The 12,918-nt window shown below is 43.5% G+C and overlaps 1 protein-coding gene across 2 annotated transcripts; it reads left to right on the top strand.

Annotated features, from left to right (window-relative positions):
- Nucleotides 1-1,625: 1,625 nt before the first annotated feature.
- On the top strand, nt 1,626-12,752 carry LOC108787916 (serine/threonine-protein phosphatase PGAM5, mitochondrial-like). Of its 2 annotated transcripts, none has more exons than XM_018557611.1 (6): nt 1,626-1,848; nt 3,398-3,576; nt 7,183-7,308; nt 7,891-7,979; nt 8,120-8,253; nt 12,248-12,752. In XM_018557611.1, the coding sequence occupies exons 1-6, from the start codon at nt 1,694-1,696 to the stop codon at nt 12,396-12,398; spliced, it is 834 nt and encodes a 277-aa protein (XP_018413113.1). In that variant the 5' UTR covers nt 1,626-1,693; the 3' UTR covers nt 12,399-12,752. The 2 variants fall into 2 exon arrangements, with proteins under 2 accessions (XP_018413113.1, XP_018413114.1); XM_018557612.1 differs by having other exon boundaries at nt 8,123-8,253; nt 12,248-12,751.
- Nucleotides 12,753-12,918: the final 166 nt, after the last annotated feature.

The raw sequence follows: 12,918 nt of genomic DNA on the forward strand, positions 1-12,918 counted from the left end.
GGGGGGGGATACGCTTCATCCTCAGTCCCACCTGGCTGCTAGACCATTCCCTGCAGCCTCTTCTCCCCCCAGGCTCCAGTGGTCTAAGTATGTGTGATGTCATCACATTGTACAGTTCTATTCTGCCCCTAGACAAAATGAGCTGTTCACAATTCAAAAGGCTGAAGTTCTTCTAGTTTCTATTCAGCCATCAGGCCACTTGCATTTGTCTTTGTTCTTACAATTGTTTCTAGTGCATGCAGTAATTCTGTGGACAAGAAGAGTGTGAGGCATGTTTACTGAATCCCTAGACACCAATTGTTGCTTCAGGAGACTAATTGGGTTGAACCACTTAGTGAAGCGTCTCCTATAACCAATTTTGGGTATTGAAGTTTTTGGAGGTTTCACAGGCGCGTGCAATTGTAAGGCTTGACATGTTTGTTTTGTTTTTTTTTTACCCGACGTGACCCCCATCTTTTATATTTTACCAAAAAACATTTTTGGTAATTTTTTCCTTCCTATAGTAAAAAAAAAGCTCTGTGTCCCCCAAAAATGGTATAAAATTAATTTTCAGTACAGCGTTGCATGACGGAATAAATGTCAAAGTACCGCAGTGCTGAATACTGAAAAATGGCCTGGATGGGAAGGGGGTCTAACACCGTGGACTTTAAGTGGTTAAATACCCATATCTTATTACATAAAAAGATGAGGTTACGAGTAAATAGATATCCAACATGCCCGGGTTAAAAATTGTGTGAGTCTGTGAAACTGACAATTCACTACCCCCAAAAGTCCGTAGATGACGCTTTAAAAGCCCCCACAGGTCATCAACTTAGAGACGCACGTAAATATATGGCCCTAGAATTATTGCCCTCACTATGGACCGCACTTTAATGCTGGGCTTCAGGAGCCCAGCACTGACCGCTATGGGACTGGAAGTGATGTAATCTGCATCGCTCCCGGTCCCATACTACGGGGTGGGGATAGGTGAATGGACGTTCTCCTGCCCAGCTTGGAATCCCAAACACTTTATCTAAATACCTTGGGCTTGTGTGGTACTCCCAGCCCCTCCTTTTTTGTAGCACCATGGTAGCATTTACTTTTCCTCTCCTATTTCAGAGATGGCCATATGGAATTGGTTTTATGGATGCCTTTAATGAATTCTACTGGTAATGCCAAGCATTAAGTTTGGTTCCCTCAATGGGAGGGGTATGAATGTTCCTCAGAAGAGAACAGATATAAAAATTGCTCTGATTTAGGGGTATACAGGTGTAGGTGTGGCCTGAGTCCCTGTGCACACAAAGCGTTTTGTTGCATGTTTTCTGAAACACAAAGAATTCCATTGTTTTCAAGGATGCCAGTTCATACCGAAGTGTTGTCGCTTGAAGCACGGAAAAGCACAGAAGCTTCTTTTCAGGCTGAATAGCTTCTTTTTAGCCCCATAGACCTCTTGTTTTGAATCCTATTGCAACTTTGCTGTCCCATATTATTCCATAAAGCGCTATGCAAACTATTGGCGGCATATAAATCCTGTATAGTAATAATTCGCTCTACTTTATAGTCAAGGCTTGCGCACGCACAGGCGGCGTGAGGAACTACACTACCCACAATGCACCCTTGCCGGCTGTATCAGGGGGCGGGTGTGGGCGGGGCAGGTAGAGCACGGCGTTTTTGCGTTGTGAGCCGCCTATGACTCCAGATCTGTATTTCTAGGATGTTTCTTCGTAAAGCTCTGCTGGCCGGAGGTTCAGCTGCCGCCACCGCAGCACTTCTGGCCGCAGTGGCCGTCGGTAAAAGCGGCGAAAAATCCGGCCTCGATAATCTGATACCGCCGGTAACCACCGGGAAATGGGACTACAACTGGGACCGGTGAGGCTGCGTTTCGCGCATGCGTAGTGCTGGGGTCTTGGCTTGTCGGAGCGGGTGAATTGCCTGGGCTGTGATTCCTATTTATAGACGGTGACCGCGCTTTCTGGTTATTGATGCTGTGATTGCCTTTCCTAGCCTGACTCAACTAAGGTGTGGCCTGTATGCTGCCAGCCTGACCTGCAGACATATAATTACAGGGGCCATTGTTTTGTAGCCCATCCATGGAAGCCTGTGCTGTGGAGCTGATTAGTAGCAGAGTTTCCACCATTATTGCTTGTTGGTTTTACAGTCAGAAGTAACAATGCCTGAGGATAGAGGAACAGTGACTGGTCGCTGAGGCGGTGGTTTTATATTTGTGAGCTACTTTCTTCTAATGGAAACTGAAACCCAAAATAGCGATTGAGCAAGTTCGAAAACATTTGATTGCTACAGAGGTCTCCCCTGATAATGCAGATTCAGGGCTGGCTGCAGAGCATGCCCCGTGACTGTGTTCTATCAAAGTTTGTGACTAGGTTGAATGTGGTTACACATTTTAACGTAATCCCGCCCAGTTTTTCGGCAGGGGAATGTGTGACCACCCATTAGGTGACGCATTCCAACGCTTTGTCAGCTGTTTCAGGGCATATCGGCATCACAGGGCATATCGGCATCACTATCTGTCCTGGAACAGCTGATTGGTCCAGAAATGTGACTTCTATCCGACTCGGGGTGGAATGCGAGATTGCAGTCACAAAGTTGGATAGAAGTGACATTTTGGGACCGATCAGCTGTTCCAGGGCAGATTGGTTCTCCTACACATACGATCTGCGATGCCGATCTACCCTGGAACAGCTGAGAAAGCGTTGGAATGCTTGACCTGTTGGCGGTCACCCATTCTACCGCTGAAAAACTGGGCGGGATTATGGTAAAATGTGTAACCATGGTACAGGTCACACATTCCACCGCTGTTAAACTGGGCGGGATTACGTTCAACCGTGTGACTGGTCACACATTCTAACATAGTCACAAGCGTTGATAGAACACCGGCATTAGTTTTAGGGGATAATAGCCACTGCTTGGACATAGTCAGCAAAGAGCCCCTTCTGTTGAATTGGGGGGATTGAGTAGGGCACCATTAAGAATGCCCTTTACTACTTCAAGCAGTGTGTGGCCCTGTCAGAGCCCCAGCTGTCATCGACCATTTTCAATTGTCCTTTTGTCAAAGGATCCAGCCCGAAAATTCTCAGCCTAACAGTGACTGCAGTCAATCAGCTATGGTACTCCGAATACAATGGCCCGGTAGGGGGGATTCTGTTACTTCTAATAGGGGAATAAAGTGAATTATTTTTTTTTTGTTCTAGTTCAGCCTGTGTGGGGCAAAAGAGAAAAACTATTACTTGTAGGGCCAGCTTGACTATGTCTGTCTCAGGGAACTGGCCGGAGCAGAGTTTTTGTTCAGTGATTGTGGACCAGCGAGTTGATTCATGTAAACGTAAGAAAGGGAAGGCGCTGCTCTAACCTTTTGTTGAAGTATGTATATTGAACTTTGGATGTTTATTTTGTCTTCTAGTCGGGAACCAGTGTCTCTGGTGAACCTGCGTAAGATCAATGGAGAAACTGGAGAGGAAGAGTTGAATGCAAAGCTGACTAAGCACAAAGCTAAAGCCACCAGGCACATCTTTCTTATCCGCCATTCACAGTATAAGCTCGATGGAAAGACCGACGAGGAAAGAGTTCTCACGTCACTTGGTTTGTATCTTTTAAACATTTTGGTGTTGATGTCTAGATCATAGACTCAAAAAAGGAGAACTGATGGACTTTTTAGGTACCCACACAAGTAAAGCTTAGATTAAAACATCATGTATGTACTATAATAAGTTGGCATATCCCACATCATAAGAACAATGAAGTTGATACTTGTGGCTCCAAAGATCCGAAGGTCAATCAAACCGGAACCTCCATGTCTGTAATCTGAGATCTATTAGGGTGAATGTTCATGTACCATGTTATAGAGGTGTCCTTACCCCCCACTAATGTACGCTTTCCTTTTTCAGATTGAGTGATTAGAACCATGCGACTAAAACAACGAGCTGTAATTGAATTTCTGACGAAAGAGGGTTGTGTACCTAAGGAAATCCATTATTGGCTAAAGAATGTTTATGGGGACGCTGTAGTGAACATTAGCGTTGTGATGGGTGAAGAAGTTTCAAGAAGTAGAAACTGAAATTCCACTACAGCGTCCCCATAAACATTCTTTAGCCGGTTGCGCCAGAAATTAAATTACAGCTCGTTGTTTTAGCCCTGGATCTAATCACTTAATCTGAAAAGGAAAAGCATTCATTAGGGGTAAGGGCACCCCTATAACATGACGCATGAACATTCACAGTCACTTTAATCTCAAATTACATTTCTTTTTGATTGACTCTTGAACTATTCATCACACACACCAACTAGCCCCCTTTGAATTGATATGAGTGCTATACATGTCCAACCATATAGAGATGTGCACCGCACTTGACTTCAGTGTTATCAGAGGGGGCTGCACTCTACACATTTCATGGGAATGAAGTGGTCACCACATAGCTCGTGCCTTAGGAGGTGGGCTCTCATCTCTGCACTTCGGCTATTCCACCAACGAACAGGTGCTGGTTCTTCTTGGCTATCAATGAGAGATTATCTGTGATTTGATTGGAGTTTGTCATCCCCCTCCATCTGAAATGGCTCGGGTTCTTTCAAAGATTATACTGATGACTTGCCTATGTAGTGGAGTCCTCCTGTTGCTTTGAGAGCGCTCTTCTGATTTTAGCAGGTATTTGCAGTATGTTGGCTCATTATAAGCACACGCATCATACTAAACACTCCTGAGGAAGCTGCTTTATTCACATGGAATGCATAGAGTGCGGCCCTCCGTGATTACTTTTTTTTTTCCATGATACTGATGTCAAGTGCAGTGCACATCTCTATATGGTTCAGCATATATATCACTCATCAATTCAGAGGTGCTATTTGGTGTGGCTCAAAAAATGCTATTTATCAGTAAAGTATCAACTTCATTGTTTTATGCTGTGGGATTTGGCAACTTTTTTTCACTGGTCTATAAATTTTGGGAAATTATCGACCTCCGAGATAAAATGTGTTTAATTCTTCTATATTTTGATTAGATGAATTAGAAAACAGGTGATAAAGGTGCTGGTTGGCTAAAGTTTTTAAGATATTTTACATTAAAGATTTATACACAGACAAGTACATTTGCCTACAAGGGAGGGAGGTGTCTGATCATGATGCCTTGTAACTTCTCGACAAAGTACGGTAGAGCAATGAAAATGGTACCACATGGAGGTGTATAAATGTATCTTCACTTTCAGACTAAAGATTATTACCTAACTGGAACGTTGTTCTTTTATTGCAAGGTACATTTGTCTTGGTCAGATCTGCGCATTATACAGTTACATCAGGTGGCTTGTGAAAGTGTCATTGCCTAACATTTCCAAGGAACAGTTGTGTGAGATTTTCCCTCAGAAGCCAAGATGCCTCGAAACTGTGTAAACAATGCAGATCATTTCTGCTACATTTGTGGCGAGGTTACATTGGCATCTCCAAAGTGCAGTATGACGGCAGTGGTAAAAAAGGCATACCACCTATATATTGGATGCAAAATAGGGGGTCAGGGCAAGAGTTGGGCCCCTCATTATTGTTGCATTACATGTGCAACTCATCTGTGCCATTGGCTAAACAAGAAGAAAAAGTCCATGCCTTTCGCAGTCCCAATGGTGTGCAAAAAGCATGAAATGTTACATGAAAAACCAATAAATGAATGGAAAGTTGTGTTATTGGGATCAATAAAAGATACATTTATAATGATTGGTGTGGCACCATTCTCATTACTATATCGCATGGTGCAGAAAAGTTATGGCGCATAATCGTATATCCCCCCCCGTACTTTTGATGCACTTTTGACCTGAAGCTGTATCTTGGAAACTGGAGCCAATTAATACTCGGGACTTAATTTCCCTTTTTATTAGTTACCCAATTCTGGTAAAATTTAGCTTCTTATAATTTCCGAGGCTTTCTCCTTGTAGACCAGTGCTATGTAAATACCGTATTTTGCGGTCCATAAGGCGCACCGGACCATAGGACGCAGGGAGGTCCGGCGCGCCTTATGGAGCACTCGACAGACCGTAGCTTCTGTCACAGCTTCTATGACAGAAGCTGCAGTTAGTGACCGCTGAGACAGGTGGCGCTGTGATTACAGCGCCACGGTCTCAGTGATCACACAGAGCAGACGAAGAAAGTCCGTTCTTCGTCTGCTCTATGGTGATCTCGATCGTCGCCGCTGCTCGGTTTTAATACGAGTGATCTCATTAGATCACTCATATTAAACGAGCAGTGGCTCCTACTACTCGCCCGGCGCCCGAAACTGCATGTCTCGGGCGTCGGGATTCGCTCCATAAGACGCAGACACATTTCCCCCCTCCTTTTGGGGGAAAAATACGGTAATCTAAGTTTGAATGTGTGGGTGCCCTTTAACCACTTGACGACCGCGGTGTTTCACCCCCTTCCTGGCCAGGCCATTTTTCAGTGTTCAGCGCTGCGGTACTTTGGCTGACGTTTTTTCCGTCATGCAACGCTGTACTGAAATGAATTTTATACCATTTTTTTAGGGACAGATAGAGCTTTCTTTTGGTGGTATTTAATCACCGCTGGGGTTTTTATTTTTTACTATACAACAAAAAAAGTACCCTAAATTTTGTAAAAAAAACATGTTTCCCTATAAAATGTTATGAAAGATTTATTTTCACCCCAATTTTTTGGTATAATATAAAAGACGGGGTCACGTCGGGTAAATGGACACTAAATATGTGAACCTTTAAAATTGCGCCCGCAAAATCGCAGAAAACGACCGGAACCAAAATTGGCCATAGGCGACACTTTAAACGTTTTTACCGCTCATCAGTTTAGTGTTATCAGTGATTGATGGCCCTAAAATTATTGCTCTCACTCACATCAGTTTTTTTGAGTTGTGTGTTGTTTTTGGATATGGTACCCCACTAGTTTTCCCTTGGAATTATTGAGTTGAATCATAAGATCATATTAAGTTGATGTTCCGTCTACCCAATTTACATTTTGATATCTAGTGGCCTGGTTCTTGGGTCACGCAGCCTGTGTTTGCCTGCTATAATTATGTATTTATTTCTGTGTCCTTTTGAATAAGCATACATTTGTTTCATCTGATGCCTAATATTTCATCTGTCAGGTTTCAATTGCGTTACTACTGTTATGCTTTGTTCTGTGAAAAATGAAACTCTGGTTCTGACCATATAGCTGTAAATTAATGAACTCCATGTGTTGTTTAAGGACGTGAGCAAGCCGAACTAACTGGACAACGTTTGGCAAGTCTAGGATTTAAATACATTCATATTGTACATTCATCTATGACCAGAGCTAAAGAGACAACTGAAATAATCAGCAAATATTTACCAGGTAAGAGTGATTTAGAGTAATAAGGCAGCCCATGCCCACCCAATCTGATCTTTATAAGGGCCTGTATTGATGGGCTTTGGGGGTTGTATCAATACCTTCAATGTGAGATGTTGCTGACATTCAGAATTAATTGATAGGTGTAGTTGACCTGCTTTATGCAGGTTTTGGATTCCCATAGACTTAAGCTTGCCACACACCTTACAATTTATCTGCAGATTTTCTGTGGTCAGATGGAAAAGGGGCAACAGATTCCTCCATCTACACCTAATTGTGTGGATGGAGTAATCTCCACCTGGCCCTATCTGTTGCACTTTTTCCATCTGACCACAGAAAATCTGCAGATAATTGTAAGGTGTATAGGCACCTTAAGTCGAGTAAAAGCCTGCTGATACAGCAGTTCACTCACATTGCATCTGATTGTAAGTTCTATTCTAGATTTACCAGCCATGCAGTTGTAGTACTTACAGTTTTTCCTCATTTATTGAAATTGGCATTTTTCCTTTTGTTGCAGTTCAGACAGTAATGTAACGTGTACATTAACCAGTTACCACATATATTGATCTTTTTCCTTTTCCACTTCAGCTGTGAAAAAATCTAGCTCTGATTTGCTTCGTGAAGGAGCTCCTATCCGGCCAGATCCCCCTGTGTGCCACTGGAAGCCTGATGTAGAGGTCAGAAGAGTTTACCATCAGTGTAACAACCTAGAATGCGTACTTTGTGTTATATAGATATATATCTATCTATATAACAATTTATATATTCTATATCTGTTTACCGTCTGTATGCCTTCTGATCAGAAAACTGTTTCCAGCAGTATTATGAAGATGGGGCACGTATTGAGGCTGCATTCAGGAATTTCATTCACCGTGCTGACCCTAAGCAAGAAGAGGACAGCTATGAGATTATAGTCTGCCATGCCAATGTGATCCGCTACATTGTATGCAGGTGAGATTCATCTCTAGTTTATCCCACTAGTGCCGTGTAGGCTATAAAGTCTTATTTTCAGCCTTCGATTTAAGATAATAATATTAAGCACTACTGGTTGGAACAATAGAAAAAGCAGTAGAAGCTATTTCCACACTCCAGATAAGATTTATTTGTGCTTGGAGTAGTCCAGTAGAATTCCAGGCTTACCTGGGAACACCAACTCATAAAAATCATTTGAGATTACTAGTATTCCTGTGTGAAAGAACCATTCTTCGCTGGACATTTGTAATAAATGTAATCTTCACCTCTGGATTTGTATAATGCTGCATTCCTATCTCGGTGATCACTAAAGTGTCAGACTGTAAGGCCATTCTATCTCCAGCTTCAGCTCCGTACTGATAACACATGTAAAGTGTCATAGCAATGGATCCTTACACTTCTCATACCAACCTACCCATTGTATTGATACTTGACTTTGCTGCATGCACTGGCTGGTCTGTTCATGTTAAAGCCCTCAAATACCTGGAACTTCTGTTTTATGGGGAAGCATCTGACATTCTCTTCTTCCTCCCAGAATGCAGTACTATTGTCCGAGTATTCAGTTGCCAGACATGAACATATGAGGGGAGGAGAAAAGGCAATTAGCTTTGTGAAAGTGCCAACACAGAGCTTGTACAGCGTTTTGACGAACAATGTAGCAGGGGGAGCTTGGGTAAGCTATGTGCCAGTTGGGGTAAGGGGGCTTAATGGAGCCTACAGCCTGGCAGCTCTGACTGGGAAGGAATACATGTGAACAGCAGCACTCGCTTCTAAGAATTAAAGAACTCTCGCACTGCAAGGGTTAAGTGTTTGTTTTGAAAATAAAGAAGTTATACTCCCCCTGATACCTTCGGTCCGTCTGGCTTTTAGACTGGTCCCCATGGCCTTTTCTCCTCTGGGCTCCGGCGGCCTGAGGACCTGTGACGTTTTCAGGTCTAATGCAGGTCCATTAGACGTGAGGACGCCGAGGGGCATACCACAGTCGCTGTGGAATGGGAGAGAGGGGAGCTGTTACTGCCGCAGGACCAAGAATCGGGTGAGAATATCTTCTTTCTTTTTGCTCCTAGACCAAAACAAGCACTTAAGTATGGAAGCTTCTATTGCTGAACTGCCTTACCGGAATTATTAGTTGTCTTGACGGGTTAGAGCAGGGATGTCCAAACTCCGGCCCTCCAGCCGTGAAACTACAAATCCCATGAAGCATCTCTCTCCGGGAGTCTGTGGCTGTGAGAATCTTGCAAAGCCTCATGGGATTTGTAGTTCCACCACAGCTTGGAGGGTCGTAGTTTGGACACCCCTAGCTTACACTGTAACTTAATACCTGGGGGAAGTGACTGTACTGGGACCTGTCCTGGGGAAGTCTCTGTCCCTGAAGACCCCTTCAGGATATGCCCACTGTGACAGGTGAAGCTAGGATGGGTCCATAACCTCCTGCTTCAAGATGAAGACCTCTGCCGTAGTATGGCTTCCCTTGGTGCCCAGTGTGCTGTTGTGCATGTTTCTCCATTGTGATGATTGCATGTGTGCTGCGACACTTTTAAAACTATGTGTTGCAGCCATGGAGCGGGAGTGCTGGATTTTTTTAATTTGGCACCAAAAATTTGGTCCGTCCTGTTGCAGGACAGTAGTAGGTGTTTACTACATTTGCTTGGCTTTTTCCCAGGCCCTAAGGTACATGCGCATGCCATTTCATTTCTCTGGGTGTGTTTTGCTACAGACTGCTGGGCACTCACTCCTTGGTTAAGGCCTTTGTACTGGATGCCACTCACATTGCTTCACTTGTTCACTTCCCAGTGACGCTGGGGGATGTCAACTTGGTTCCGCCAGCCCTCCAGAAGCCACCTTTTGAACCTATTCAGGATATTCACTTAAACTGATCCCACCTGTAAGGAGCTTCTCCTATTGTTGCACGGGGTTAAGGTTGTTCTGAGGCTTCCTTTCTTCCTAAGGTAGTTTTCCCCTTCCACCTTAACCAGGACACTGTTCTTCCCTCCTTAAGTCGTGCAGGCTCCCTGCTTCTCACCACCAATGTTAGGTGGGTTAGACAGGTCATCCTTCATGCATATAGTTTGTAGGTTCTCCCCTTTCCTGTTTAGATTTTATCAGGAGGATGTTCAGGTCTCTTCTTATACAAGTTGTTGGGTGTAAGGTACTTCAAGCTGCCCTCTGAGCCCTCCTGAGATTTTCATTGCCCTTTGTACCTTGTGTCCCTTCAGTGTTATGAATGTCCTGTTGTCCATCCCTCAGTTGGACTGCTTGGGGACATCCCAGGGTTAAGACTAAAGTTCCTGTGTCCTGTCCAGTACGATCAAGAAAATAGGATTTTTAACTCACCGGTCATTTTTTTATTTTCTTTGGGAATAGGAAATGACACTAGTCCCTCCCCTGTGTTTTTGATCTCCCTATTGCTTGCTACCAAACTGGAGCTTGCTGGAAGAGGGAGGGCTTATATAAGGGCTTTATGTGCAATAACAGGATCTGCGCTATGGGGTACAAATTGCTCACTAGCAGCAGCTACTGTGCTAAAAAAGTGTGTACTACCTTACAAAGTGTGTCAGCAAGTGCTCTGCGCTTCAATAACTAAATACACATCCTAAACCAATAGTCATGAGGTCATATCAAATCGCATAAATACAATAGTGATATTCGATTATTAAATGTGCTGTGGAATCACTTGGCCCATATAGGATAAATAGTGCATAAATCCAGTGTATCCAATGTGATATTGAATCAACCCATTCCAATGAGGGCAATAAAGTGTCAAAATAACAAGTCCCTTATACTCTGAAACTATCGCCAAATCCAGTGTAAGAAAACACTCCAGGAACTCTCCTGGATTTTCCAACACCTATATAAGGGCTGTCCCTGCAGCTTTCAGGTCCAATCACCTGAAGGTAGCATATAACCCAGGGTCTAAGAATGAATGAACTTGTGTGCTGTAGCACACAAATCTTTTCAGCTGTCCAGTTACCTGTAACTACACCCAGTGGCGTCACAAGGGGGGTGCAGCCCGTGCCCGGATGACACCATTGGTGGGGTGACACCAAAATGACTGACAGTCATTTTGGTGTCACCCTCTGAAAAGTCGGGCACTCTGTCAAGGACCAAGAGCCTGACATTTGCTGGAGAGGAGGGGGATAAGGTATTCTGCCGAGTGATGTCCCCTCCTCTCTGCCGGCATCCATCACCAAGATGGACGCCGGCAGGTAACAGCGGTACCGTGCGTAACATCATCGTGCGCATTGGGACGCCTCTGACTACACTCTTCTACACATTTTCATTGCTTGCATGAGACAATATGTAATTCTTTTAAGTTTCACAAACGGATAAGGAGTTTATTGTCCCGCCTAAAGTACTATTAAATGTATGCTAGGTCTGTAAGCAAAGAATTATGGGAAATGCAAGTAGATGGAGAAACCCTCCGCACTCCTCACAGCAGTCCCGGCCAGATATAAAAAAAGTGGTGCTTGCAGTGATGAGATACCACGGATGGCGCGTGCAAACACAGGAAAGTCAGGAAATCACCAGCACTCAGTAGTAAAGATAAATATGTCCCTTTTATTGGACAGAAAGCGTCACAGACATCTTTCTGCCTTGAGGAAGGGACCCCGAACGGTCCCGAAATGTCGGTTTATTTGGATGTCTGTGATGCTTTCTGTCCAATAAAAGGGACATATTTATCTTTACTACTGAGTGCTGGTGATTTCCTGACTTTCTTATGGGAAATGCATTCATTTTAGCTCAGGTACAATGTTTCCTGGTTAGCACTGAACAATGTTACTGCGTGATCATATAAGAGGTCTTATTTATCAATGTTCTCACCCATGATTTACCTATATTTCTTATTGAATAGTATGTGATAAATGAGTAAGTCTTGGGTAAAAACTGTTAAGTAGAAACCTATAGTAGTCCATATCTTCATAAGAAAGAAGTGTGTGTTTCTGTTTTTGACACGATTTGTCTTCTTGCACAGGGCATTGCAGCTCCCTCCTGAAGCCTGGCTCCGTATGTCACTTAACAATGGGAGCATCAGCCACTTGGTGATCCGCCCTTCTGGTAATGTCTCTTTAAGGATGCTTGGTGACTCTGGCTTTATTCCACCTGAGAAAATGACTAGGACGTGAGTGTCCACAGCTTGTTGCACCATCCAGCTCCATCACTGCCTGCCCTGAAGATACCTGGATGATCAGATGCTGCATTTATTGTGACCAGCAGTCTCGCCCTCTCTGTGCCTTCTCCTATGATTCACACATTTTAGCAAGACATGGACACTCTTAAAAACAATCACTGTATGGTTAGAGGGTAATTTATATTTGCATTCTGCATCTGCAGGATACCAAGCACATCTGCTTAAGCAGACAAGAAGCTGGCCACTTTGGTAGTAATAAATGCTTCACTTTTTTGTAAGAGGAGTAAGGCACAGGTGGCCATCTACTGTACATGCTGAATACAAAATTGAAAGTATTGTATATGTTTGTGGTGGTCATATTCATAATTGGTGATTTTTACACAACATAGGCAATGTATGTTATTGTGTGCTAAATTTTAATTGTAAATGTTTTCTGCAAGATTGTACAGCATTTTTGTTTTCAGGTTCATTCAAAAAAAAAAAAAAAAAAAAAACCGGGGAGTTTAATTTTACCG

Source organism: Nanorana parkeri, unplaced genomic scaffold (assembly GCF_000935625.1).
Source record: "Nanorana parkeri isolate BGI_ZX_2015 unplaced genomic scaffold, ASM93562v1 scaffold292, whole genome shotgun sequence".
NCBI lineage: Eukaryota > Metazoa > Chordata > Amphibia > Anura > Dicroglossidae > Nanorana > Nanorana parkeri.